The sequence below is a fragment of the Ursus arctos genome, unplaced genomic scaffold (assembly GCF_023065955.2).
Source record: "Ursus arctos isolate Adak ecotype North America unplaced genomic scaffold, UrsArc2.0 scaffold_5, whole genome shotgun sequence".
NCBI classification, from domain to species: domain Eukaryota; kingdom Metazoa; phylum Chordata; class Mammalia; order Carnivora; family Ursidae; genus Ursus; species Ursus arctos.
Window position 1 is genome coordinate 56,276,188 of NW_026623067.1, and position 25,717 is coordinate 56,301,904.

Below are 25,717 nucleotides of genomic sequence, written 5' to 3' on the forward strand. Positions count from 1 at the left end.
GTAGGACTTAGAACAACAGTCCTTGTCAGAAAGTAATAAATATGTCCAGTTACACCTACTTTCCAAAGCTGGAAGGTGAGACTTGAAACAAGCTTTTAAAAAGCAAATTGTGTTTTAAGAGTATGTATCATCCCAGGGGCGCCTGGGTGGCACAGCGGTTAAGCGTCTGCCTTCAGCTCAGGGCGTGATCCCGGCATTATGGGATCGAGCCCCACATCAGGCTCCTCTGCTATGAGCCTGCTTCTTCCTCTCCCACTCCCCCTGCTTGTGTTCCCTCTCTCGCTGGCTGTCTCTATCTCTGTCAAATAAATAAATAAATAAAATCTTTAAAAAAAAAAAAAAGAGTATGTATCATCCCAATCCTTATTGGTCTGTGCTGGGTGCAGCGTTAGGGTATAAATTCTTTTGAATTTTAGTTAGGGAACTGCTTTAGGCTTGGCACTGTGACTTCATAGATGATGAACAAGGGCTATCACGTGTCAAAATAAGGGTGATTCTATTCTGTTAAAACCAGTTGTGGAGGTTTTTAATGAGTGTCTCTGCATTGCTTGAGGTTTCTTCTAAAGGTACGGGAATAGGCAAGTTCGCCTCTCCCACTCTCCGAAGTTGTGCACGCTGAATTTCAGCATAATAACACTGGCTGAGCTCTTCATAAATTTATTACCCTGGGGACTGTGTCTGGCTACCTATAGGCAAAGAACAGACTGTTCCAGTCTTCACAGCTGTCCCTTTTACTAGTTGAAACATTAGGCTAGGTTAGATCCATTTCTTCTACCAGTTTGTATACAATTAGAATATTGTGTTATGCCAAGGGATTACCGTGGATTTATGTGTGTTTTGTTTTGCTTTGGTCCAACTCCTAGTTAAGATCTATGACCAAAATTTATACAGAGGAGAGAAAACGTCACAGTTGTGAGTTTGAGTGATTCAGCCTCCTCTCCACAAGTACACTTTATTGGGGACTCCTGTCCTTTTCCTATTTTTTCATTTAAAAGAAAAGGCCTTCCCTAGGGGCGCTTGGCTGGCTTGGTTGGTAAAACATGGGACTCATGATCTCAGGGTAATGAGTTCAAGGCCCACGTTGGGTGTGGAGCCCACATAAAATAAAAACTAAAAATTTTTTAATTAAAAAAAAGTCCTTCCCAGACTGATGGATAGTGAACATATGCAAGATAGATACTTGGGGCTTGGGGTTGTGGCCAGTCGTCCCGAAGGAATGCATCCTGTCTTGGACCATGATGGCCAAGCAGAATGGAGGAAAAGAAAAAGGGAAAAGTGGAGTTTGTGAAGGGAAGGGATAGAGGGAAAGTGGAAAGGGTCAGGAAAAAGTGTGAGTCCTGTGAAGAGTGAAAGATGTGAGGGAGGCAAAAAGAAAAGGTAACTGGCACTGGGAAAGAATCAGCAATGCCAATTTCTCCTCTCCTTTTTAAAGACAACACTGAAAATAATAAGGCCTTCGTGTTCTGGGGGGAAATAAAAAAGTACCTGGTAATGGAGTTGTCACTATGTGATGTGTGAGCTCCGTAAGGTAGGTGAAGTTATCCCCGTTTTATACGTCACACTTAGTTTGTGACTTGCTTGTGGCCACCCAGCTAGTATGGCAGAACCTGATTTTATTTTTTTAGATTTTATGAGACAGTGAGAGAGCGTGCACAAGTGGGGGGGGGGTAGGGACAGACTCCCCGCTGAGCATGGACCCCCCCCCCCCGCAATGTGGGGCTCTATCCCAGGACCCTGAGATCATGACCTGACCGGAAGGCAGACGCTTAACCAACTGAGGCACCCAGGTGCCCCAGAGCCTGATTTTAAATCCAGGTCTTGTCTTTCCAGTATTATGTAGCATGGCTTGTGTTTATGTTTTTGAGGGGGCAGAACACAAGGGAAGATGTTGACACCAACAAAGCAATATAGGCGGCGGGGCGGGGGGGATGTGCTGATGGGGAAGTAAGGAAGCGTCAGTTTCTGCAGTTCCTTCCCACTGTTCCTCTCCTAGATGTAAGTTTTTTCTGATGCTCTGGATGGGCCTTGCCTCTTAATTTCTCAAGTGTGGGAAATGCTAGTGTCATAAAAAGAGAAAAAAAAGAAAAAAAAAAAAGCTAACCTCCAAGTAGGTCAGTAAATGCATTATTTGTTGTCTTACCGAGGATTATAGCCCGGGAAACAGTATTTCAGATTGCTCAGAACTGCTCTGAAACTTTTAGCTTCACAGGGGGTTATATACACAAAAGCGGGAAGGGGCAGACGTGCTTGCAAGCAGTTCTCCAATGTATAATTATGTGTCACAAGGTGTAATCAATTCGGTTGTAAAACTTCAGCTCCACTGATTTCCGCATAGACCCGTGAAAAACCCTTAGGTCATCTTAATACATTGTGTTTCTATCATATTTGTTAAAAAATACTGCCTGCAGGCCTCTGCTCAACTGGTTTTCCACTTCTTGTTTTTGGGTTCTGCTTGAGGTCACCTCAGACACAGAAGGCTGACATCTTACACCTATTTTATGGCACTGCAGTTTTCAGGCACACTGCTGATTCCATATATATTAGCAGGCATCTTGAGCATCTCAAACTTGTCCAAAACTGAACTGATCTTATCACCCCCCTCCAACCTCTCAGAAATTGCACCCCTAAGCTTTCAGTTGCTCAACTGAAAACTTTTGGGGCACTGGATCTTTTTTCCTAACACACATCTGGTCTATGGACAAGCTCTAGAATCCAACCCTTCTCACTAGCTGCACTGCCACACTATCCTCGTCCAAACCACTACCATCCCTCCGAAGTTATTAAAATGTTCAGACCCCCAGCCGATTTCAGCAGCCGTCACTCAACCCATTTTCTCATGCAGTCGTTTCCATCTCAGGGCCTTAGCGTTGGTGTTTCCCTCTGTCTCCGAGGTCTTGCCCTAGAGAAGTATGGTTAACTCCCTTCCTTATTTCGGTCATGGCTCAACTGTCTTCTCAGTGAGGACTCCTCTGACTACACTGTGGTAAGCTGGTTCCATTTTCCCTTCCATGCTTAATTTTTCTCTATTTGCAATATCACCATTTGATACAGTATGTTTTTCTTGGTAAATGTCTTCATAGTAGAATTCCACAGGCGGCAGGGACTGGTTTTTAATTGCTATTTACTCAGTGCTTAGAACTGTATCAGGCCCAGGGCAGGTACCCAATAATACTTGCTGCACGAACAGGAGCAGCAGAGCAGTCCCAGAAAACCGTTACACGGCAAGGTTCTGGCTCAGTTGCTGATGCTGCGATCAGTCCACGCCAACCTTTTAGAAATAATATACAAAAATCAAGCTGCTAAGATCCCGGGTCGACGGCTACCCGGCTGAATGGAGATCACTTTTCCCGCCTTTCTGTGAATAACCACTGAAAGTGGAGCAAGAAGCTCCATCTCGCACCCTAAGTCAGCTCTTACGACGCCCGGCCCCCGAGCGCTCCGCTCCTTCGACCGACGCTCACAGCAACCGGAACTTTTGTGCGCCGCCGCGGCGCGCGGGGGAGGGACTTCCGCAGAATCCTTGGAGCAAACTGGGCGGAGCTTCCGGGCAGAGCGGCGTCCTGAGAGACCGGTGAGTCCGCGGATAGAGCTTTTCGCCGAGCCAAGGTAGGGATCGACCGCCTGGGGAGCAGTACAGCGAGGAGGGGACTTCGCGGCGGGGCGGGGGGTGGGGGGGCGGAGGCTGAAGGGCTCCGAGCAGCCTCTTGTGGATTGTGGATTGAGAGTGGGAGGGAGCGAGTGGAGGGGGATGGCAACTTCCGTCTCGTAGTTGCCTAGAAGCATCTAGGGCTACAGTCCAGTGAATGGCTCTCTTTCCCTAAAGCAGAACGCGAGTTTTGGGAATTGTGGTCTTGGGTTCGGGTTTGACTTGCCTCCAACTATGTGACCTCAAGAAAGTTACCAGCCTTTTGAGCCTCGAGTTCCATGTATGAAAATAGGACAGTGATCACCCATGCCTAGTAGCGCTTGGCAGGGTAAAGTGTGAATAAAACTTAATAATTGCGGTATTTGGTGCAGATCCCATTTGTTTGCAATAGCATTCTGAGCTCTTGTGACAGGAATCACACCAACAGGCTTAGGCTAGGCAAAGTGGCTTTTCTGGTGTTGGATTCCCAGGAAACGGCTCAGCTTTTGGAGATAGGGACCTAAGAGGTCACTGAGTACATCTTTCTCCATGGTGCGTAACTTCCTTGTCTCTTAATAACATGCGTTATAAACTTCCAGCTTCCCATGGAACATCAGTAGTTATGGGAGCTTAATACCTCTGTCCTATCCGTATAATTATCCATTGCAGACAGTTCTAATTAAGAAGTCCTTGGATGTAGTGAGCCAGAAGTGTTCCTCTTTGCAGTTTCTGCTCATCAGTTCTTACTGTGTTTCTGAACTTTCAGAAAATTAAAAGTAATAAACCAAGAATAAAATAGCAGTTAAAATATTGATGTGATGGATGGCAGTAGGGACTTCATAAGAATTTGAATTTAAAAACATCAAGAACGCTATGTAAGCTTTGATTTTTGTAATTCACAGTAAATACGAAAACTTTCATGGAGGACCAAAGTGTTCATTTAATCATATACCGTGCCTGCGCTCATCATTAAACTTAACAAGCACCAGCACAGTGTGTTGAAATATCACAGATGTTAGAATTAAGTCACTTCTCATTACTTCAGGCAGTCTACCAAAGTATATACTAAAGTAAATACCAGATTTCCTGAAACAAATAGATCTCTTCCAATGCGGGGGAATGGTTTGTTAATTCAGTGAGAGACATACACAACTTTAGCAAATTATAGCAGGTGCCACAGAAAGCAGTGATGCCATAAAAGCAGTCTCCAACGTGTCAGTAGATTTTCATTCCCAAAGTTCATTTATAGGTCAGTTTGCTAAACAGATTTTAAAATACATTTTTCTATAGAAACCATGATATAAATGGAGCGTAAGGTCTTGCTTATGTTCCTTATTACAGAAATTAATTTTTGCTCCTGTCAGTGATGGGATTTGTTTTGTCCTTAATGTCTTCTTGGCCCTTACAATTCCTTTGATCCTTCATTTATGGAAGAAAGAAGCTGAAGGAAGTGAGAGCAAAGGGTGGGGAGGGAGATTCTGTTTGGGAGGACGGAAGTGTGGATGTGACTGGGATGTTTATTACTTGGCTTTGGTTGATAGATTATCCCCACCACCAGTTTTATCCCTAATTATTAAGGAAATACATGTTCATATGAAAAATACGAAAATACAGAAAGTAATCAGGAAGCAAAAAACCAATCACCCTTCATCTAGATGAACCCGTGTCCTGTGTATTGAATTACTAAACATTTCCTTTTTTTTTTAATAGTTGAGATCATAATACACTTTTTTTTTTTTAAGATTTTATTTATTTATTTGACAGAGGGAGACAGCCAGCGAGAGGGAGCACAAGCAGGGGGAGTGGGAGAGGAAGAAGCAGGCTCCCAGCGGAGGAGCCCGATGTGGAGCTTGATCCCAGTATGCTGGGGTCGCGCCGTGAGCCGAAGGCAGATGTTTAACGACTGAGCCACCCAGATGCCCCATAATGCACGTTTAATATGATGTCCTTGTTTGAATTATGAGGTATAACCATTTACCATTTATAAATAATAAATTTCATTTTAAAATTCATGATTATGATGGGGCATCTAGGTGGCCCAGTCAGTAGAGCATGTGAGTCTTGGTCTCTGGATTGTGAGTGTGAGCCCCACTTTGGGCATAGAGCTTACTTAAAAATTTTTTTTGATTGTAAGAAAATTCACACATATACAAAGGTGGACAGGTAGTACAATGAATAACCATGATCCATCACTCAGCTCTAATAATCATCATTTGTAGCTAATCTTGTTTCATCTATACCTTTACACACTTCGTATAGTTCTGTGGTCTTGTCCTACGACTATGATGCATTTTTGTTTTTAAAAATTGTAAAAAGATGCTTATCTCTCTTGGTCCCAAACTTGTGCGTAAACCTTTGTATTTTTTCTTACGGATGGGAAAAAGAGTTCCTTGAGGATTTTGTGAAATATTTTCATTCAACAACAATTATTAAATAAATTGCAAAGAATGAGATGACCTTGCATTCTCTGTTTTTTTACTTTGTATGTTTGCTCCCCTCTCTTTACTTTTCACATTTAAATAGTATAAATTTGGTGACAAATATCTTTAGAAAATTCACACTCTAATGATTTTTTCAGGATATTGAATAATACATTTAAGAAAAAAATGGATGAAGAACCTGAAAGAACTAAGCGATGGGAGGGAGGCTATGAAAGGACATGGTGAGTAGGGCATTATTACTCTCTTCTCTTTTACACATTGTTTCTTACTGTTCTTCTACACCTTTATCTCTCTTCTCTTCCAGTGATTGGTTTTTAAAGTAAATTTATTAAAGTATATTTAACGCATGTTAAAATTCACCTGTTTCCAATGTATAATTCGTTGATTTTTAGAAAATTTACTGAGTTGTGCAGTCATCACCGTAAATCAGTTTTAGAGAATTCTCACCACCCCATGAAGAGCCTTCATGTCCATTTGCCATTAATTTCATTCCTACTTCCAGCTGTAGGCAACTGCTAATCTACTTTTTGTCTCTAGGCATTTGCCTTTTTGGATGTTTCATGTACGTGTAATCCTATGATATGTGGTCAGTATTATCTGGCTTCCTTCACGTAACAGTATTTTCAAGGTTCGTGTTGTACCAGGGATCAGTAATTCGTTCCTTTTTATTACTGAATATCATATTGTATACCATGTTTTCATTGATCCATTTACCAGTTGATGGACATTTAGATTAATTACAGTTTTTGGCTTTTATGAATAATGCAGTTGTGAACATTCATGTGCAAATCTCTGTGTGGACATATGTTTTCATTTCTTTTGGGTTAATACATTTTTAGCTTTTCAAACAAGTACATATTGCTTATAGGGAGATTCTTAAAGAAGATGAATCAGGATCTCTTAAAGCTACGATAGAAGACATTCTCTTCAAAGCAAAGAGAAAAAGGTACGTCAACTTTTTGTAAGTGTGTTACAAAAGGTAAAATGGATTCCTTTAAGCTTTTCTGTCCACCTCTGTCCACTTCTCAGTACTTCATTTCAGCTGTATTCCGGGGAACCTGACCTTTAAACTCTTGAATGGGGGAAGGAACCAGCAACCTAACAGCTCAGAAGGGAAATGGGTCTTCAGGGACTATCCAAAATGCCTGTAATTATGTGGACCCCATAAGTTAATAATTTACTTCACTAAAAAATGCAGGTTAGTTGAAAAGTTATATTGATTTTTTGGGTAATAGGGGACATTCCATTAAAACGTTTGCATAATTTTAACAGAGTATTTGAGCACCACGGACAAGTTCGACTTGGAATGGTATGTTGACTTTTTCTTTCTTTACCAGTACAGAACTTGTTGGGTTAGAGAAACATTCTGTCTTGACAGAATTAGCAAGAGGGAGACAGCAAATGTTTTAGAAGAATATATTAGAAATATATGTGTCGAATATGTAAATACTAAATGCCATTTTTACTTCTTGGTCAAAAATGTATTTGAAAATTGTCACATTTGTGGTTTATTTTCGGCAGATGCGTCATCTTTATGTGGTAGTAGATGGCTCAAGAACGATGGAAGACCAAGATTTAAAGCCAAATAGACTGACTTGTACTTTAAAGGTATAGTAGAATCATTTTAATTTATGCTAAATGTGAGAAAAGACATGGAATTCTTTTTTTTTTTTTTTTTTTAAGATTTTATTTATTTATTTGACAGAGATAGAGACAGCCAGTGAGAGAGGGAACACAAGCAGGGGGAGTGGGAGAGGAAGAAGCAGGCTCATAGCGGAGGAGCCTGATGTGGGGCTCGATCCCGGAACGCTGGGATCACGCCCTGAGCCGAAGGCAGGCGCTTAACCGCTGTGCCACCCAGGCGCCCCAAGACATGGAATTCTTAAAATTTTTTTTACTATAACATCTTTATTAAGATACAATTCATACACCATAAAATTAACTTACTGAAAATATACTGTTAAATTTTTTTGCCTGTTACAGAGTTGTGCAACATTCTTACCACGGTCAATTTTAGAGCATTTTTATCATTACAAAAGGAAAACCCAGGGACGCCTGACTGGCTCAGTCAGAGGAGTATGCGACCCTTGATCTCAGGGTCTCAGGGTTGTGAATTCAAGCCCCACATTGGGTGTAGAGATTACTTAAATAAAGAAAACTTAAAAACGGAAGGTAGGGAGGGAGAGAGGGAGGGAGGGAGGGAGGGGGGAAGGGAGGAAGGCAAAAACAAATTTTCTGTAGTTTTGCCAAACATTATTCCATTGTATGTAACTTTGGGTTGTTTCCGCTTTGGGGGGCCGTTATGAATATGCTGCTGGGAACATCTGTGAACAGGTTTTTATGTGGATCATGTTTTCCCTTCTAAAGCTTGATTTTAGCCTGGGTAGTTCCTGTTTTATCCACTTTTTCTGTGGCCTAAGAATAGCAGCTGGGATGAAATGGTGCACACCAAAAGGGTGAAGCTCAGCTTGGGTGGGGTGCAGACTCTGTTTGATTTACAGGGCTTCATTTTACCTTCTGAGATTATATTGACTGTCCTGTATCTTGTTTAACTAATTGGGCAGGGGAGGGAGGATACAGTGCATTTCCATGAGGAGTTATTCCCAGCCTTGGAATTCTTTGCCTCAATTAAGTGTGAAGCTTGGATTCTTCTCTTCTGACAAGGAAGTCAGTTCTTGATTTCTTTCCCTTTTCATTCATAACTTCTGGCAGAAGAGGAAAAAGATAAGAATACTCTCTCTCTTCACTTCTTTCCAAAAGCAAGAGTATTAGCGAAATTTCTCAGGACTTTTTTCAGTCATGAATGGCCCTTCAGAGAAGTAGAATGAGGTAGAAGCTGAGTCATACTGCTGGACTCCATTTTGCTCCAGTGTACTCTCCTCCTTTTCTTGTACACAAGTTTTTAAAAATTTACTAGATTAGATTTGTCCTTGATCTTCTCCATTGGTGAATGTGTGAGTATTTATTGCCATATTGATCAACTCCCCACAGTTGAGTGTCCACAGCATTCTCTCTCTAAAACATTCCAGTTGGCAAGTTATCTTCACAACTACATTTTCAAGGTCCACCGTAACCTCCAGGATGTGAAATTCAACTCCTTTTTATCTTTAGCAGCATCTGAAATAGTTGACCACTTCTTCCTTCCTGAAAGACATTCTTCTTTTGTTTTTTGTTTGTTTGTTTTTGTTTGTGTGGTTTTTTTTTTTAAGTAATCTCTGTCCCTCATGTGGGGCTCAAACTCACAACCCCGTGATCATGATTCACATGCTCTGAGGACTGAGCTAGCCAGGCGCCCCACACATCCTTCTTTTGACTTTGGTCACATATAGTCTCTTTATTTTCTTAGGCTCCTCTCTCCCACATTAGAATGCTGGAACGCCCTAGGACTTAGTCATAGTTCTTGTTTTCTGTCCACCCTCTTCCCTTGAGTAAATATCATACATTTCCATGAAAAAATTTTTTTGAAGAGTGTATTTTTTTGAGTCAATACAAACTATAGCTAAGTAGAAGTTTAACCACATTATTTAGGAAAATGATACAACAAAGTGGCTAATTATTTATGCTTTTAATTTCTGTCCTCCCACCCCAGTCACAGTCTTGCTTTGTCAGTCAGTTATCCTTTTTCATTGTCTTTGGATTTACTCAGATCATTCCCCCCAGTTTATAAACACCTTCAGATTGTTCTTAATTTATCAAAACCCATTCTCGGTTCTGCTCATTCTCTTGTTTCTGGCTTCATTGGATCTTTCCATGTTTATATTATTTCTGTCTCAGAAGTCCAAATGGTTCCGTCTTTTATTTATCTATCTTTTTTTTAAGATCTATTTATTAGAGCACACGAATGGGGGTGGCGGGGGGAGGCAGAATCTCCATCACACTCCCCACTGAGCACGGAACCTGACCTGGGGCTCAATCTCATGACCCTGAGATCACCACCTGAGCCGAAATCAAGAGTCGGCAGCTTAAGCAACTGAGCCACCCAGTGCCCTGGTTCCATCTGTTAAACCCGTTTCATCACTTACCATTTTAAATTCAGGCTTATTTAATATTGTGATTTTTATTTATTTGAATATTTTTAAATTTTTGTTTGTTTAATATTTTTACTAAACATATTTGAAAATCTATGAGCCTGAAAATCATGAGAAGTGATGCTTGATAAATAGGTTTCACAAAACATGTTCTATGTGGTTATTATTTTGCCCTTATCTAGTATTTTTGTTTTCTTTAAACAGCTGTTGGAATACTTCGTAGAAGAATATTTTGATCAAAATCCTATTAGTCAGGTATGTAGATAAGTGATGGAATTCAGAATTAGATTCCTTATGTTACTGCCAATTCTGATTTATTTTTAAAGCATTGGGTATACATTCTATGATTATTAAGTGGTCCAGATTGTGTACCAGTTTCTGGTATCCTCATCAGTGAAAAGGAAGGCAACTCTAAAAGTTAAGTATTGTACAGTGAACTCATAGCTAAGTTTCTGTCAAAAGCATCGTGAGAAAAAGTTTCTCGTATGTTACTTATGCCTTTTGTAATTACTAATTTATTTTCATTATGTACATTCTTACGAAGAAGAAATAATTCGTTAAGTTAATAATCATTTTTGTTTTTATTTTGAGGTTGGAATAATTGTAACAAAGAGTAAAAGAGCTGAAAAACTGACCGAACTCTCAGGTATGCATAAAATTCCCTTATTATAGGACTCAAGGACTTGGCTCTATTTACTCAACCTCGTAACCCTGTTCATAAGTTTCCCTAATAAGTAAGATGAAGACTCTCTTATGCTCTCCATGTGGAACAATAACCCCTCCATTAAATCCTCCATTAAACTCTTGGTATCTCAGATGAACTGTTTTAAATCGAGTTCTGTACAGTAATGAGTACTACTGCAATGAATGCAGATGTTTATTTAAGACTTCTACATTCTTATCCTGAAAGTATTCAGATAAAATTATTGTAACCATTCCAAAAAGCCACTTAGTCTTAAAATTAACTTTTTAAAAGTTAAACCTCTAAAGAGCAAAGGGTTTAAAAATGGAGTTGCAGTTATTGTTAGTAATTCAGATTTTCTGCTTACATGCCATGCCTAACTGCATTCTATTCTCTTAAAAGACAGTGCAGGTTTTATTTGCTTTGCTGTATGTGCTGTAATAAATTCGCATCACTGATTCCATTTTAATATCTGTGAAATACACTGTCCCTTCAATGTGGTTCTCATCCTATCATCCTTACCAATATGGATAAATATAAGTGAGAAAGAAACATAAGTGAGAAATGAATCTAACAAGTTAAAAGATTTGCCTAAAGACAGGTACCTACCCAGCGATTGGACAGCACTTAAACCTGCATCTCCCGGCTCTCTGTCCACTACTGACGTGTTTTCATCATTCATAGTTTTTCACGATGGCCGTAAGGGGTGACATGTGTGTTAGCCTGGAGTGATCAAGAAATTTGTGAGTGACCAGAAACTCTCGGACTAGCTTTAGTACACAAGGGAGATGACTGACTCACATCTAAAGGATGGCTGATTTCACACGCAGTAGCTTCCAGGTTCCTGGCTCTGTTTGGCTTCATTCCCTGAAGGGTTTCTGTGCGGTGAAAAGACATCCGTTACTAGCCCCGAGTCTACGTAACCCTTGTAGTCTGCAGCTTCAGCACAAGTCCCAGAGAGGTCTCCGAATGACCCTGCTTCTGCCCTGCCCACCCGTGAGCAAAGTGGCCAGAGGACTGAAGTATTGTGTCGGTAAGCCCGGGTTACGTGCCTGTACCTGGAGCAGGACGGAAGCAGCGTAAGCAGCTGGTTGGTTATACTGGGAGGAAAGGACGTAGGACCAGCCCTCTGGCACCCTTCTCACATTCAGAGTAGTTTTCTGTGGGTGCCCGGGAAGTGCTATGTATAGGGGTGAAAATCCTCTGTATATTTTGATAGGCCTCTTGACGGCACCCCTTGCCTCTCTGATCAGAATCATTGCTGTAAACCACACTGACTGTAATCTAGTTCGCTTTTTTCCTATACTCACAATGCAGTAGGAGATGAACAAAATACCAGAAATGGTATGGTATGGGAGAGAGAGCAGCGGACGGGAGCCGGGAGGTGCAGGTTTAAGTGCTGTCCTGCCGCTGGGTGGGTATCGGCTTTAGGCAAATCTTTTAACTTGTCAGATTCATTTCTCACGTATGAAATGAGGGATTTGGGCTTAGTGAGGTGCTTTTCATTTCTAAAATTTTATGATTCCGAGAATAAATGCTTGAAATATGTATTAAGTAATGGCAAATGCTTAGTATTTTAATACTTACTCAGATAAATAAGAACATGAAGAAGCTATGAGTAGATGAGTGGACAAAGATGGCAGATAATTCATACCAGAATAAAAAGAGAAATGAAATAGCTATTAAAAAAGAAATTTTAGTCAAACAAGTGATCAAAAAACAAACCACTCAACAACATTTTATTATTTTATATATTGTAAGTAAACAAAATGAAGTTTAAAAAGCAGTGTATTGCTTGTGGAACCATGGAGAAACTGGTATCTGTAGTGCTGATAGACTAATTTATTTAACATTTTTGGGAAAAGATATAAAAATGGTTGTTCCTTGGAATTTGTACTTAAGAAACATTATGAAAGAAGAAAAAGCCTTATTCTACAGATATACTCTTTGTAACAGAGGTGACAAATTGGGAAGAAATGTTCAACAGTATGGAGGTAGTTTGATGAAAATTATGTGATCAAATCAATGTAATGATATTTTGATTATCATTAATTAACATGAGGACAGTGTTGAAATAGGAGAAAATGTCTGAAGAATACCATGTCATTGAATCTCAGAATCCATCATTTTTAAGATACCCTTATTTTATGAGCCATCAAGAAGGAAACACCCTAGCAGTTCAAATTTGATACAGTTTCAGATGTTATATATAAATTGTTCACACCAAAAAATGTATTGTTTGGTATGAGAAAATAGCAATAGACAATCTTTTCAGATGTTATATCTGTAACAGAAAATAACACAGCTGTGGATATTTGCAGAAATCTTCCTTTCTTAGGTCTTCTAAAGCTCTTTTTTTAATCCCCTGAAGAAAAATAGGGAATTGCAGTCATTCTTCCATCAATGAATTTTTGCTTCACTAATAATAAATTTATACCTCACTGCTCTATTCCTTGCCTTTCTACATAAAAATAGAACCTTTGTATTAATAACCTTTTGTAGAAACACTTGACATGGCAGTTAAACTATACACGAATAGCACAAACAGCGTACGTGATGCAGTTGGAACAATGCCTCAGTCGCCATTCGTAGGCCCGTGCGTGAGCAGTGACGTCCGCGCCACAGGTGCTCCCTGGCTGCACGTGATTGTAAGACGCAGCGGGACTTGAGAGATGTGAAAATGTATGAGTCTTCAAAGTAAAAAGCTTTGCACTTTAAGTTAATAATATTTGAAATATATGCTAACAGGGCACCTGGCTGGCTCAGTCACTAGAGCATACAGCTCTTGGTCTCAGGGTCATGAGTTCAAGTCCCACGTTAAAAAAAAACGTGCGCTGGGGCGCCTGGGTGGTGCAGTCATTAATCGTCTGCCTTCGGCTCAGGGTGTGATCCCGGTGTTCTGGGATCGAGCCCCACATCAGGCTTCTCTGCTGGGAGCCTGCTTCTTCCTCTCCCACTCCCCCTGCTTGTGTTCCCTCTGTCGCTGGCTGTCTCTCTCTGTCAAACAAATAAATAAAATCTTTAAAAAAAAAATGTGCGCTGATTCATAGAAACAGATTATTTTTATTCTGTCTTTCATTGTGAAATAAAAGTTGGTATAACAAGTGCCTCTGATAAAAGTGCAACTTGCTAAAAATGTAAATTGAAGAGATTCTATTCTTTAACAACATAATAAGTAAATTTGGGGAGAAACAGAAATTTCTATAATGGATATATATAGTGTTATTATAAGTAGATTATTCCATTTCTATTTTAGGAAACCCAAGGAAACATATAACATCTTTGAAGAAGGCTGTAGATATGACCTGCCATGGAGAACCATCTCTCTATAACTCCTTAAGCATGGCTATGCAAACTCTAAAGTTGGTATTTTACATTTTTTATTTATAATTGGCGTCCAATTTTTTTGAATGGAATTGAGATGATAATGTATTAACATGTGTCTCCATAAACTGAGCTTTAATGAAACCGTTGAGAGAAATATGTAATGTCATTTGTGATGTTTAGTGTGGTGTCGGTTTGTAATTTTTATTTTACGTTTGAGTTGGTAAGATAGATTCTTAGAGGTTTTAGAAAAACATAATTAGGGGCGCCTGGCTGGCTCAGTCAGTTAAGCGTCTGCCTTCGGCTCAGGTCGTGATCCCAGCGGTCTGGGATCGAGACCAGCATCAGGCTCCTTGCTCAGCGGGAAGCCGGCTTCTCTCTCTGTCTGCTGCTCCCCATGCTTGTGCTCTTTCTTTCTCTGTGTCAAATAAATAAATAAATAAATAAAATCTTAAAAATATATATATATAATTAAAACTGTAGCAATATTAGTACAAAAGAAAATGTTGATGAAAAAAATATTTTGTTAAAAATTAGAGTATATGTGAAGTTTAATGTGCAAAATAATTGTGAGTTTGTTGTACCTTTATTAACTTTTCTTAACTTTGTAGTGCATCTGCAAATTAACAGCATACTTTTCCAGCAAGTTCAAATATGTGGAAGGTAGCTAAAACCCTAATGGAAATATTCCGTTCGTGCTAGCTCATGTGTTTTATCCCTGGATAGTCTGCCCTGACTTTTATACCTTTATATAACAGACATTTTTCTAGTTTTGAAGTAGGTGAGAAGGAGAGAACACCCTCAGGGGAGGCAGGCACAAGAGCAGCATCCACAAATGGAATCTGAGGGCCCAGCAGTGCAGAAAGAAGCAAGAAAGCCATAAATAGCTGATAAAATTGCTCCAAAAAGCATAGAAATCTATTTGGATAGGGGAAAACAGTTCATCACATCTTAAAGTCCTATAAATTATCATATAATTAAATGATACACAAAAATTAATGTTTATGAACATTATTACTCTGAATCACCATGAGGTTAAATTATAGCCTTTATTTTTTTAAGATTTTATTTATTTGTCAGAGGGAGCAAGAGAGAGAGAGAGAGAGAGAGAGCACAAGCTGGGGGAGCAGGAGCTCCCCTGCTGAGCAGGGAGCCCAATGCGGGACTGGATTCCAGGACCCTGAGAGCGTGACCCGAGCGGAAGGCAGACGCTTTTTTTTTTTTTTTTTTTAAGATTTTATTTATTTACTTGACAGAGGGAGAGAGAGAGAACAAGTAGGGGGAGCAGCAGGCAGAGGGAGAGGGGGAAGCAGCCTCCTGCTGAGCAAAGGAGCCCCACAGGGGGCTCGATCCCAGGATCCTGGGATCATGACCTGGGCTGAAGGCAGATGCATAACCGACTGAGCCAGCCAGGCGTCCCAAATTATAGCTTTTAAAAAAGAAACATGTTACTATTGTCAAGACACTCCTTAAAGTTAATCCATATGGTATTGTCATGCTTTCCAGTGTACACTTTAGACTTTGCACAAAATGAATCTACTCGTTTATAAGCTTCATGATGTCAGGAACTTCGCTCATTCTTGTTTATTACTCTATTCCTAGAACCTGAAAGAGTATTCAGTAAATATTTATAGAAACAATAAATGATGGGGCGCCTGGGTGACTCAGTCGTTAAGCATCTCCCTTCAGCTCAGGGCGTGATTCCAGGGTCCTGGGATCGAGCCCCACATCGGGCTCCCTGCTCCGCTGGGAGCCTATTTCTTCCTCTCCCATTCCCCCTGCTTGTGTTCCCTCTCTCACTGGCTATCTCTGTCAAATAAATAAATAAAATCTTTAAAAAAAAAAAAAAAGAAAAACAATAAATGAATCAATTTTTTGTGTAGCTAATTTTAGAAAAATTTACATTAACATGTTTAGAGTATACTTAGTTCTTTGATTTGCAATGTTAAAACAAATGAGATATTCGGTAGTCTAAATATATAAACCACATGTACTATTTTGTCTGGGTAAATTTTTTATTAATTTGTTATAGCTAATGGGCATATATTTTATCTTTCTGTAGACACATGCCTGGGCATACGAGTAGAGAAGTCCTAATCATCTTCAGCAGCCTCACAACTTGTGATCCATCTAATATCTATGATCTAATCAAGGTAGAACCACTATATTTCTTTATAATCAAAACCAGAATTATAACTCTAAAGAGAATTCTATAGTGAATTTATTACTAGTTTTCAGAGAATTCTGCTTTTCAAACATACTAATTTTTGCATGTTTTTTTCTTCCCCCCAAACCCTGCATTTACATGGATTTTATGAAGACCCTAAAGGCGGCTAAAATTCGAGTGTCCGTTATTGGACTGTCTGCAGAGGTTCGGGTTTGCACTGTACTTGCTCGTGAAACTGGTGGTATATATCTGGATTCTTCAGTATTTATTCGTAATTACTATGTAAGAAGTAACAATTTATTATTTAGGATGTTTTCATCTATTTTTAAGGTACTAAATTTAAATCATTTCATGTCCTGAAATCTGTAATATGGATGGTCATCTTAAATGTATCATTGATTCTGTAAGATAGCATCTCAAAGTGCAGGGACTTTTCAGTAGCTATGTCAGTGTTTAGAGGAAGCGTTATAACTCTTGAAATGCTAGAAATTTCACTAATATGTAATACTTTGTAAAGATCTTACAACCTGCCTTTAATTAAATTGTAATTATAGCTACTCCCAGAGAAGTCAATTTAGAGATATCATTTAAATGAGGTTTTTGAAAAATAATATAACTTAAATACTTGTTTTGAAAATGTACATTTTCAGATGGTAAAACTTTTACAGAATTACATAGGAATTACAATGGAAGGGCTTCTAACTGACTCAGTTGATAGAGTGTACGACTCTTGATCTCAGGTTGTGAGTTTGAGCCCCACGTTGGGTGTAGAGATTACTTAGAATAAAATCTTTTTTTTTTTTTAAGATTTTATTTATTTATTTGAGAGAGAGCACACAAGCAGGGGGAGTGGCAGGGAGAGGGAGAAGCAGGCTCCCCACTAAACAGGGAGCCCGATGTGGGGCTCGATGCCAGGACTCCGGGATCATGACCTGAGCCCAAGGCAGACGCTTAACCAGCTGAGCCACCCAGGCGTCCCTAGAATAAAATCTTTAAAAAAATAAAAAAATTACAGGTGATACTTACATGTGGAAAACTGATTTTTTTTTCTTTTACTTTTCGTCTAATTAGGCACATACCATGTTATTTTAGATGAAAGCCATTACAAAGAATTGCTGACACATCATGTTAGTCCTCCACCTGCCAGCTCAAGTTCTGAATGTTCACTTATTCGCATGGGTAAGTGTTTATTTTGTGTTATTTTAAAATGAATATTTAGGAGCACCTGGGTGGCTCAGTCAGCTAAGCGTCTGCCTTCCGCTCAGGTCATGATCTCACAGTTTTGGGATCCAGCCTGTGTCGGGCTTCCCTGCTCAACAGGGAGTCTGCTTGTCCTTCTCCCTCTGCCCTTCCTGCTCTTGCTTTTTCTGTCTGTCTCAAATAAATTAGTAAAACCTTTAAAAAATAATAAAAATAAAATAAAATAGATACTTATTATTTTTAAAGATTTATTTGAGATAGAGTGTGCACACTATGCTTAGGGAGAGACAGAGAGAGAGGGAGGGAAAGTCTCAAGCAGACTCCACGCTGAGCATGGAGCCGGGTGTGGGTCTCGATCTCACGACCCTGAGATTATGACCTGAGCTGAAATCAAGAGTTGGATGCCTGACTGAGCCACCCATGCACCCCTGATTATTTGTTTTGATATGTAGATAGACTTAAAATTTTTATGTAATGAAATCTTTTTTTGTTTGTTTGTTTTTGTTTCTGCTTTTCTTGGATGTGTTTTCAGAATTTAAAAATATGTATGGAAAACAAACTGCATGGGTTTAGGCATTCCAAAATTTTAAACATAGAAGTATATTCCTATATAAAATGGAAGTGGACAACTATGTAATAGATTACTCCAATGTGTCGGAAGTATTTAAAAATTACAAACATTTTCTTTTTAAAAAGCAGTGTGCATTGTATTAAATTAGCTAATTATAAACTTCAGAATCTGCAACCATATGTATGGACAGATCTTCCCCCACATTCTCCACTTTTAACTTTTCTCATAACCTGGAATTGCAGTCAGCCTGACCGTACTATAATGAACAAATCTGAAAGGCAAGAGAGAGAACTTTTGTACAACTTTGTTGGCTTTCTGGTAGGAATATTTTTAGGTTCCTAATCCTAGAATTTTGCTATTTGCTTGAAAAAAAGAAAGTAATACATTTTCTTCTATGAAGGATTTCCTCAGCATACCATTGCTTCTCTGTCTGATCAAGATGCAAAACCCTCTTTCAGCATGGCGTAAGTAAGAACCTTGGAACTGTCAGTGACTATGTTTGACATTTTTAATTCTTTCCTATAGGTTATAAATTAAAAAATATAAACTGAGTTATATGGGCTTGGGGTGTAATGGCCTTCGTAGAAGGTTACCTTCTGTATAGCTGTAACAAGGAGTGAGGCCTCGTTCCCTTTACTCCCGGGGGGTAATCTTCACGATCTGGTACTAAGTAAAATCACAAGGTAGAGAAGAGTGTATAGTGTGCCGCCACTGATCTAAGAAAGGGTGGAGCTTTGACTGGATACACATACTTATTTATATTAATGATAAAAAGAGTAATGGAAATAAAAAGTAAAAACTGAAAAAATGTTTACCTGGGCAATACATGGAGAAAGGCAGAGGGATGGCTCCTAGACTTTTCTGAACATACATTGTTTTAACTTTAGAGCTTTATATTTTACATCATTATAAAACAAAATTAAAGAAAGTAGTTCTTACAAATCACAAATAAGAATTGTGTCTCCAGCCATAAAGGTACCATAGGGACTGAATGTACTGTCCTCCCTCTTACCAGAAAACCAGACAAAATATATGAAACAATGATTTTCAGACGTGGACAACAGGCAGTGCAGGTAATGATTCCTGAAGGAAGGGAAACAAATGAGGTGGGCCCTGTGAGTGCAGCTTACTGCCTCGAGACAATTTCCAGGCTGCGGTGCACGGAGGGGAAACCCACTCAGAGCCTGGAGGTCTTGCTCAGGTGAAGAAACAAAGTTCAGAGTTTGGGGAGGTCGAAATGGCTGTAGTTTTCCAGGCACAGTGCTAGAAAGCAGAGAGCTGTATGGAGACCTCTCGAGATTGGAGAGGCTTCCGCATGAGTCATCAGCCGAGCTACGATCATCACATTTGTGTAGGGGCTACTAGAGGCCCAGGAAGGAACCCCTGAAGAGGAGCGGGCAGCATAGTCCCTGGAGCTCACATGGGGCAGGGGACAGTTCGTGGTCCTACCAGTCAGTGTGGGGAGGGGTCTCTGAACAGGGGGCGTTGAATAGAGTCCACGGTAATGGAACCAAATTAACCCTAGACTAACAGCTGTCAGGACAGAACTCTAAAGTAGGTTTTGAAAAGATCAAACTATTTCCAAGTTACTTAACTGTATTCTAGAAGAGGCCCCAACATATTTAAGGTAATACCAAAAAATCTAACACCTAGAACAAAGAAAAATTCATAATGTCTGGCAGCCAGTCCAAAATGACCAGGCATGCATAGAAGTAGGAAAATAATCACCCATGACAAGGAGGGAATCATAGAACAGACACATACTCAGAAACCACACAGTTGATGGAATTAGTAGGCGAAGTATTAAAACAGCTATTACAAAAAAGACCCAAATCAAAGTTCTATAAACAAATACAGTGTCTGAAATGAAAAATATACTGGGTGGGACTAATAGCAGATGAGTCCCTGAAGATGAAAAGATGAGTGAATGCAAAGACATTAATGCAATTTGAGCCCCTGGCTGGCTCAGTAGGGAGAGCATGCAGCCCTTGATTGTGGGGTCTTGAGTTTGAGCCTCCCATTGGGTGTGGAGATTACTTTAAAAAAAAAAAAAAAAACAGAAAAGATATTAATACACACTATTCAAAACAGAAATGCAGAGAGAAAAGAAGAATGAACCTCGCTTAAATGAACTCTGAAACAACCTCAAGATTTTAAGATCAAGGTAGCATACTTTGTTTTACTGTAACCGTTCCCATCTTTATATTATCACTTTAAAAGTAACGTTTCCTCCCGCAGGCACTTGGACAGCAGCACTGAGCCAGGACTCACGTTAGGAGGGTATTTCTGCCCACAGTGTCGGGCAAAGTACTGTGAGCTTCCAGTCGAATGTAAAATCTGTGGTAAGAAACCAACTGTTCTTTATCCCATAAATTAATCTTGAATAACTTCTTACCTATATTGCTATTAAAGTAAATGTAAATATTAAGCTCTGCCTGTATTTCTGAATTTAATCTGTGAGACTAGAAACGGATTGCTTTTTTATTGAGTGCCCAGTACTCCGTGTCTAAGAATACACATGGCATTCTAGAACAGTTTTCTCATTCTCCCTCTGAAATGAGTATGTTCTTTAAAGGCTTTGCAGCAGATCTAGTGGACATTTTTGCAGCTCTTAGCCTCCATACAATATATATAAGGACAAGGAGGGATGAAAGTAATAGAATTGTAGAATTTTGTTTCATTTTTAAGGAAGCAAACTGCCAAGAGAGGTCACACAATTAGTGACAGAAGTACGACTCCATCCTGGAATCGCCTTTTTAAGGCGATGTGTATGTAAATGAAGAAATGAGTACCCGCAATCCTAACAAAAACTTGAAAATATTTCGCCTATCATTTGGCATTTCAGCCATTGTCTTAATGAGGTTTGGGCTATTAAACATGATTCTCTGCTTTATTTGTTAGGTCTTACTTTGGTGTCTGCTCCGCATTTGGCACGGTCTTACCATCATTTATTTCCTTTGGATGCTTTTCAAGAAATTCCGCTAGAAGAACATAATGGAGAAAAGTATGAGTTTTGGTTAATTTATGTCTGTTATATGTGGTAGAGTAATGTTTGCATTGTTACTACATTAAAAAAGATAGCCATATTAACTTGGGCAAGATTACTTCTAATTTGGGAAATGAGATGGTAGAATGCCTTGGTTGTGACTGAAGTGATTCATTATTGAACAGATCTGCCTCTCCAGAAATCTATTAATGTCCCTAAGCCCATCTCTGTACAGTAAGTGTAGCCATACACTGATAAGTCAGCACTCCCAAAACAATAAAAAAGCCCTGGTTTGCAACCTTAGCTAATTTCCATGGTGTAAAACCAGAGGATTTATCCAGAAGGTCTAGTATTAGAATAGTAAGAGAAATAGAGAAAAGATCAAATAAAGAGTAGGGAAGAAATAGTTACAGGACATTTTCTGTTATTGAAGGACAGGACTTCATAAATTGAAAGGGACTGTCAAGTATCTAACATAGAGAAAATAGACCCACGCTAAAGTGTATCATTGTGAAATTTTAGAATACACAGCAAAAAACTAAATGTTTCTGGAGAGGGAAAGTTAGATCACATAATCTGAAATTAAAATTGTTTTGATTCTCAGCAATACTGGATGTTGCCAGGGAGCAATTTCCTTCAAAATGTGGAGTGAAAATTGTTACCAACTTAAATTAGATACCTAGCAAACCTGTCAATTAAATGTAGGTAGAATAAAGACATTTTCAGACTTGTGAGGCCTCAAAAAGAGACTTTCTGGGGAAGCTGTGGAAGAGATGATTCAAAGGAACTGAGAAAGAGAATGACTGGAAGAGAATAGGAATATTGATCTAGTTCAGACGTGGCTGAAGAAAGCCCTAGGATGGTGATTAAGGGGAGATTGCAGAATGACACTTTTGTGTCAGATGTGGAGACTAGTCCAGTTTGGAGAAGGTCAGAATGCTGCGGGAGAGATGTCACCAAGAGGGTGAAAACTAGAATTCCTAATGTAGGTGAACGTAGAGAGGTCATTTAGAATTCTTAGGGAAAGGTCGGGGCTGAGTTGGAGGTAATTATATAGAAGAAAACTAAGCTTGTGGACACAGTATAGTTATTAACTCCAGGAAAAAAATAGTTTGAAGAGAGGAAGAGTTGTTATTACATGGCTCAGCTGAATATGTTTATGGGGTCATAATAAACTAAACATTTGATATTCTATTCAAAATGAGTGCAGTACATAGAATTGAGAATGGCATTAGTTACATGTGTGTACGTGCTGTTGAATCAAGAGGGTTGAAAGAGAATTAAATTCTGATCTTCCATAGCTGGAGGCGTATAGCCAATGCCAGAAAAACCCAAGAAATAGCATTGTAAGCATAGGTAACTATCGAACAGTTAACAGTTTCTAAAGTGTTTGGGGAGCTGCAAATGAAATGGGGGTAGGTAAGGAGGGGGCCGCTATTTTCTGTAGTAAGTTTTGAGAACTTTTAACTCTTTAAACCATTCCTTGAAAATTAAACCCTTAGGCATCCACACATAAACTAACTTCTCTTGTGTCCATCTGGAATGTACCGGCTCTCCGCTATCCTCAGGAGAGATGCAGAATAGTCACTCAGAATTATTTTCTGTAGGGCTTAATTCTCTCACAGAATCCCAGTAGGGAAAGCATGCTCATATATAACCTTGATGAAAATAAAATTCAAAAAAAATTTTAAAGTAGGATTTTGCTTTGTGAGATAAACTTGGGATATACTGTAGAATTTTCTTAAGTTACTGGTATTCTTAATTCTGTTTTTCTCATAAAAGTCGTGTGTAAAGATTACTTATTAATTACAGGATTCTTGTTATTGAGATTTTGCTGAGCCATTTTAAGGAGTGAATTCCTAACAAAATGATTATTAAACTTCCTTTTTCAGATTTTGTTATGGATGTCAGGGGGAATTGAAAGACCAACATGTAAGTTCGTATGCTTTCTAAATATTAAGTATTGGGACATCAGGGTGGCTCGGTAGGTTAAGCATCTGCCTTTGGCTCAGGTCATGATCCTGGGGTCCTGGGATCGAGTCCTGCGCCGGGCTCCCTGCTCAGTGGGGAGTCTGCTTCTCCCTCTGCCTCTGCTGCTCCCCCTGCTTGTGCTCGCTCGCTCTCTGTCTCTGTGACAAATAAATAAATGAAGTCTTTTTTATAAATAAATAAATATTAAGTATTATACAAGAAATACTGAGGAAATAGCATTAGGAGTTTTCAGTACATTATTGAAAACCAGGCTCATACCAGGTTATTCCTCAGAAATACGATAACAGTAGGTAGAGATAAAATGGGAGCAAAATTGTTTAAAAATGGTCTTTTTTATAATTCTGCATTTTAATTTTTCTGTAACAGTATTTTGGTACTTTAAACTGTCTTTAGTTTGCAAGCCACCCTGCATTTAGTTTGGAAGTATTAGAAGTTGTTTCTCCATACGGTACTTTAGGCTCTGTCCCAGTTCATTCTGAAGTTCCCGTTTAAGGTGGCCACAGGCCAAAGGCTGTTTTTCCCCATTGTGCCAATGAGAAAATATCTTTTAAATTTTTGAAGGGGACCAGTTTGAATGTATACACTTATGCAAAGATACAAATAAGACCACTGTCTAGTTTTAAATTTTTATGAATTTGTGTCCATATTTAGAACTATACTTTTTGCACTGTATGAAATCTTAAGTTGGGAGGATTGCCTGCTCATTCCACTCTCACCTTTAATAAAACAGTTTTACTAAGTTTTACGTGCCTCTTGGACATCAGGAGTTTCATCCTCATGAGAGCCACCTTTGAATCACTTGACAGTTTTTAAGAACACATTGTCTTTACTTCTGTGCTTTTTGAGGTGTAATATGTGTATTATGTGTATGATGCTGCCTTGGAAATTTCACCTCAAGGCATTAGTATCCATATATGTAATACTGATAGAATAATGGATTTTTTCTTTTTGTCTTATATGTGTCTTTTTCCATATTCTTTTTTTTTTTTTTTTAAGATTTTATTTATTTGACACAGAGAGACACAGCGAGAGAGGGAACAGAAGCAGGGGGAGCGGGAGAGGGAGAAGCAGGCTTCCCGCTCAGCAGGGAGCCCGATGCGGGGCTCGATCCCAGGACCCTGGGATCATGACCTGAGCTGAAGGCAGACGCTTCATGACTGAGCCACCCAGGCGCCCCCCATATTCTTTAATAGTTAAATAAGAGGGGAATATAACTTGTGCAGTCGTGAGGTCATTCCCTAGCAATAATTAAATCTGTGTAAATATTTCTGCTTTCCTTTTTAATCAAATCAGAGGAATGACCTAAGCATTTGAAACTAGCACTAATTTCAAGCTTATGTGTCTTCCCCGGATAGTTACTTAAAACAAAGTAATTAAGAATGTTTTACAATACAAGAGACTTTAAGGAGTCAAAACATAGTAATTTTCTCATTTGTAAGGAATAGGGGTTTTTTTTGAAAAATAATCACCTTAGATTTGAGAATAAATAGTACATCGGAAGTAATAAAGCGGGTAGGTGGGTGGGGAATATTGACAGAGATGTAAAAGAGCAGAGCAGTTTGAATGTCTGCTAACTGTGCTGTACTTTTGGAAGCTACTTTCTAAATTTTCTTTTGTTCTTTTCACTGCAGGTCTATGTTTGTGCTGTGTGCCAAAATGTTTTCTGTGTGGACTGTGATGTTTTTGTTCACGACTCTCTTCACTGTTGTCCTGGCTGTATTCATAAGATTCCAACTTCTTCCAGTATTTGATTCTAGCATATAGTACACATTGTATGTGTTAAAAGGACATTTGCAATTGTTAATAAAATGATTCTTCAGAAGAAGCTCCAATTAAAATATGAAGACCGGTTTGAAAGGAAAATCTGATTTAAGAAACTTTTTGCTAAGAAAATGTAGGATTGGGAAGCCTGGCTTGGTCATTTGGAAGAGCATGAGACCCTTGATCTCAGGGGTATGAGTTTGAGTGCCACGATGGATTGCTAAAAGGTAAAATAAACTTAAAAAAAAGGGAGGGGCGGGGGGAAAAAAAGAAAAAACAAAAAAGGTAGGATTTTACTAAATTTTAAAATTTGTGTCCTGTCACAGAAATGCCCAGAGTTCAATAGTAGTTCTCTCGATTAATTTTCTTTTCTGTTATTTTGAGTTATAGTGTTTTCAAGGTTATTACACATTATTGTGTTTAATGATTAAATTGATTTATAATGATTAAATTGATGTGATAATTTCATTGCTTTATAATTAAAGTAAATATAGAATCTCTGATTTATTTCTGTTCAGTTTTAGTGTAAACAGAAAATGAAGTACAAATGTGAATTCAGGAATGCCTGGGGGTTTATTAAGATCTAATCACATATTTACCACTTTCATGGCTTTTCATTTTTTCTTACATCTCAGATTTGTTTAGGATCATTTTCCTTCTACCTCAAGTACATCCTTCAGAATATACTAGTTAGTGCTCGGAGTACACACTGTGCTACCTAGTATGTAAGGAAGAAGGAAAAATAAAACTATGTATTTGTATTCGTGCAAAGAAACACTGGAAAACAGAGAAAATCCGTGAACTCAGAAATTGGTTCAACAAAATTGACACATTTTTAGCTAGATTGACCAAGAAAAAAAAAAGACTCCAATTACTAGGATCAAGAATGACAGGGCGCCTGGGTGGCTCTGTCGGTTAAGCATCTGCCTTAGGCTCAAGT

At 39.0% G+C, this 25,717-nt stretch overlaps 1 protein-coding gene across 4 annotated transcripts; it reads left to right on the forward strand.

Moving 5' to 3' along the window:
* The first annotated feature begins 3,526 nt into the window (after positions 1–3,526).
* On the forward strand, positions 3,527–25,282 carry LOC113255248 (general transcription factor IIH subunit 2). 4 transcript variants are annotated; one of them, XM_026498830.4, is made up of 16 exons: positions 3,527–3,606; positions 6,204–6,287; positions 6,935–7,012; positions 7,339–7,375; positions 7,588–7,674; positions 10,299–10,349; positions 10,686–10,740; positions 14,033–14,138; positions 16,163–16,253; positions 16,421–16,508; positions 17,339–17,446; positions 18,439–18,502; positions 20,277–20,380; positions 20,940–21,042; positions 22,917–22,956; positions 24,648–25,282. In XM_026498830.4, the coding sequence occupies exons 2-16, from the start codon at positions 6,232–6,234 to the stop codon at positions 24,765–24,767; spliced, it is 1,188 nt and encodes a 395-aa protein (XP_026354615.1). In that variant the 5' UTR covers positions 3,527–3,606; positions 6,204–6,231; the 3' UTR covers positions 24,768–25,282. The 4 variants fall into 4 exon arrangements, with proteins under 4 accessions (XP_026354615.1, XP_057163232.1, XP_048076810.1 ...); XM_057307249.1 differs by having other exon boundaries at positions 3,527–3,571; XM_048220853.2 differs by lacking the exon at positions 3,527–3,606 and adding an exon at positions 5,390–5,589.
* The last annotated feature ends 435 nt before the right edge of the window (positions 25,283–25,717 follow it).

Coding starts and splice junctions, on each gene's coding strand:
- LOC113255248 (XM_048220853.2), top strand. Junction 7,376..7,587: donor GACAAGTTCGACTTGGAATG/GTATGTTGACTT, acceptor TATTTTCGGCAG/ATGCGTCATCTTTATGTGGT. Junction 16,254..16,420: donor ATATCTATGATCTAATCAAG/GTAGAACCACTA, acceptor GATTTTATGAAG/ACCCTAAAGGCGGCTAAAAT.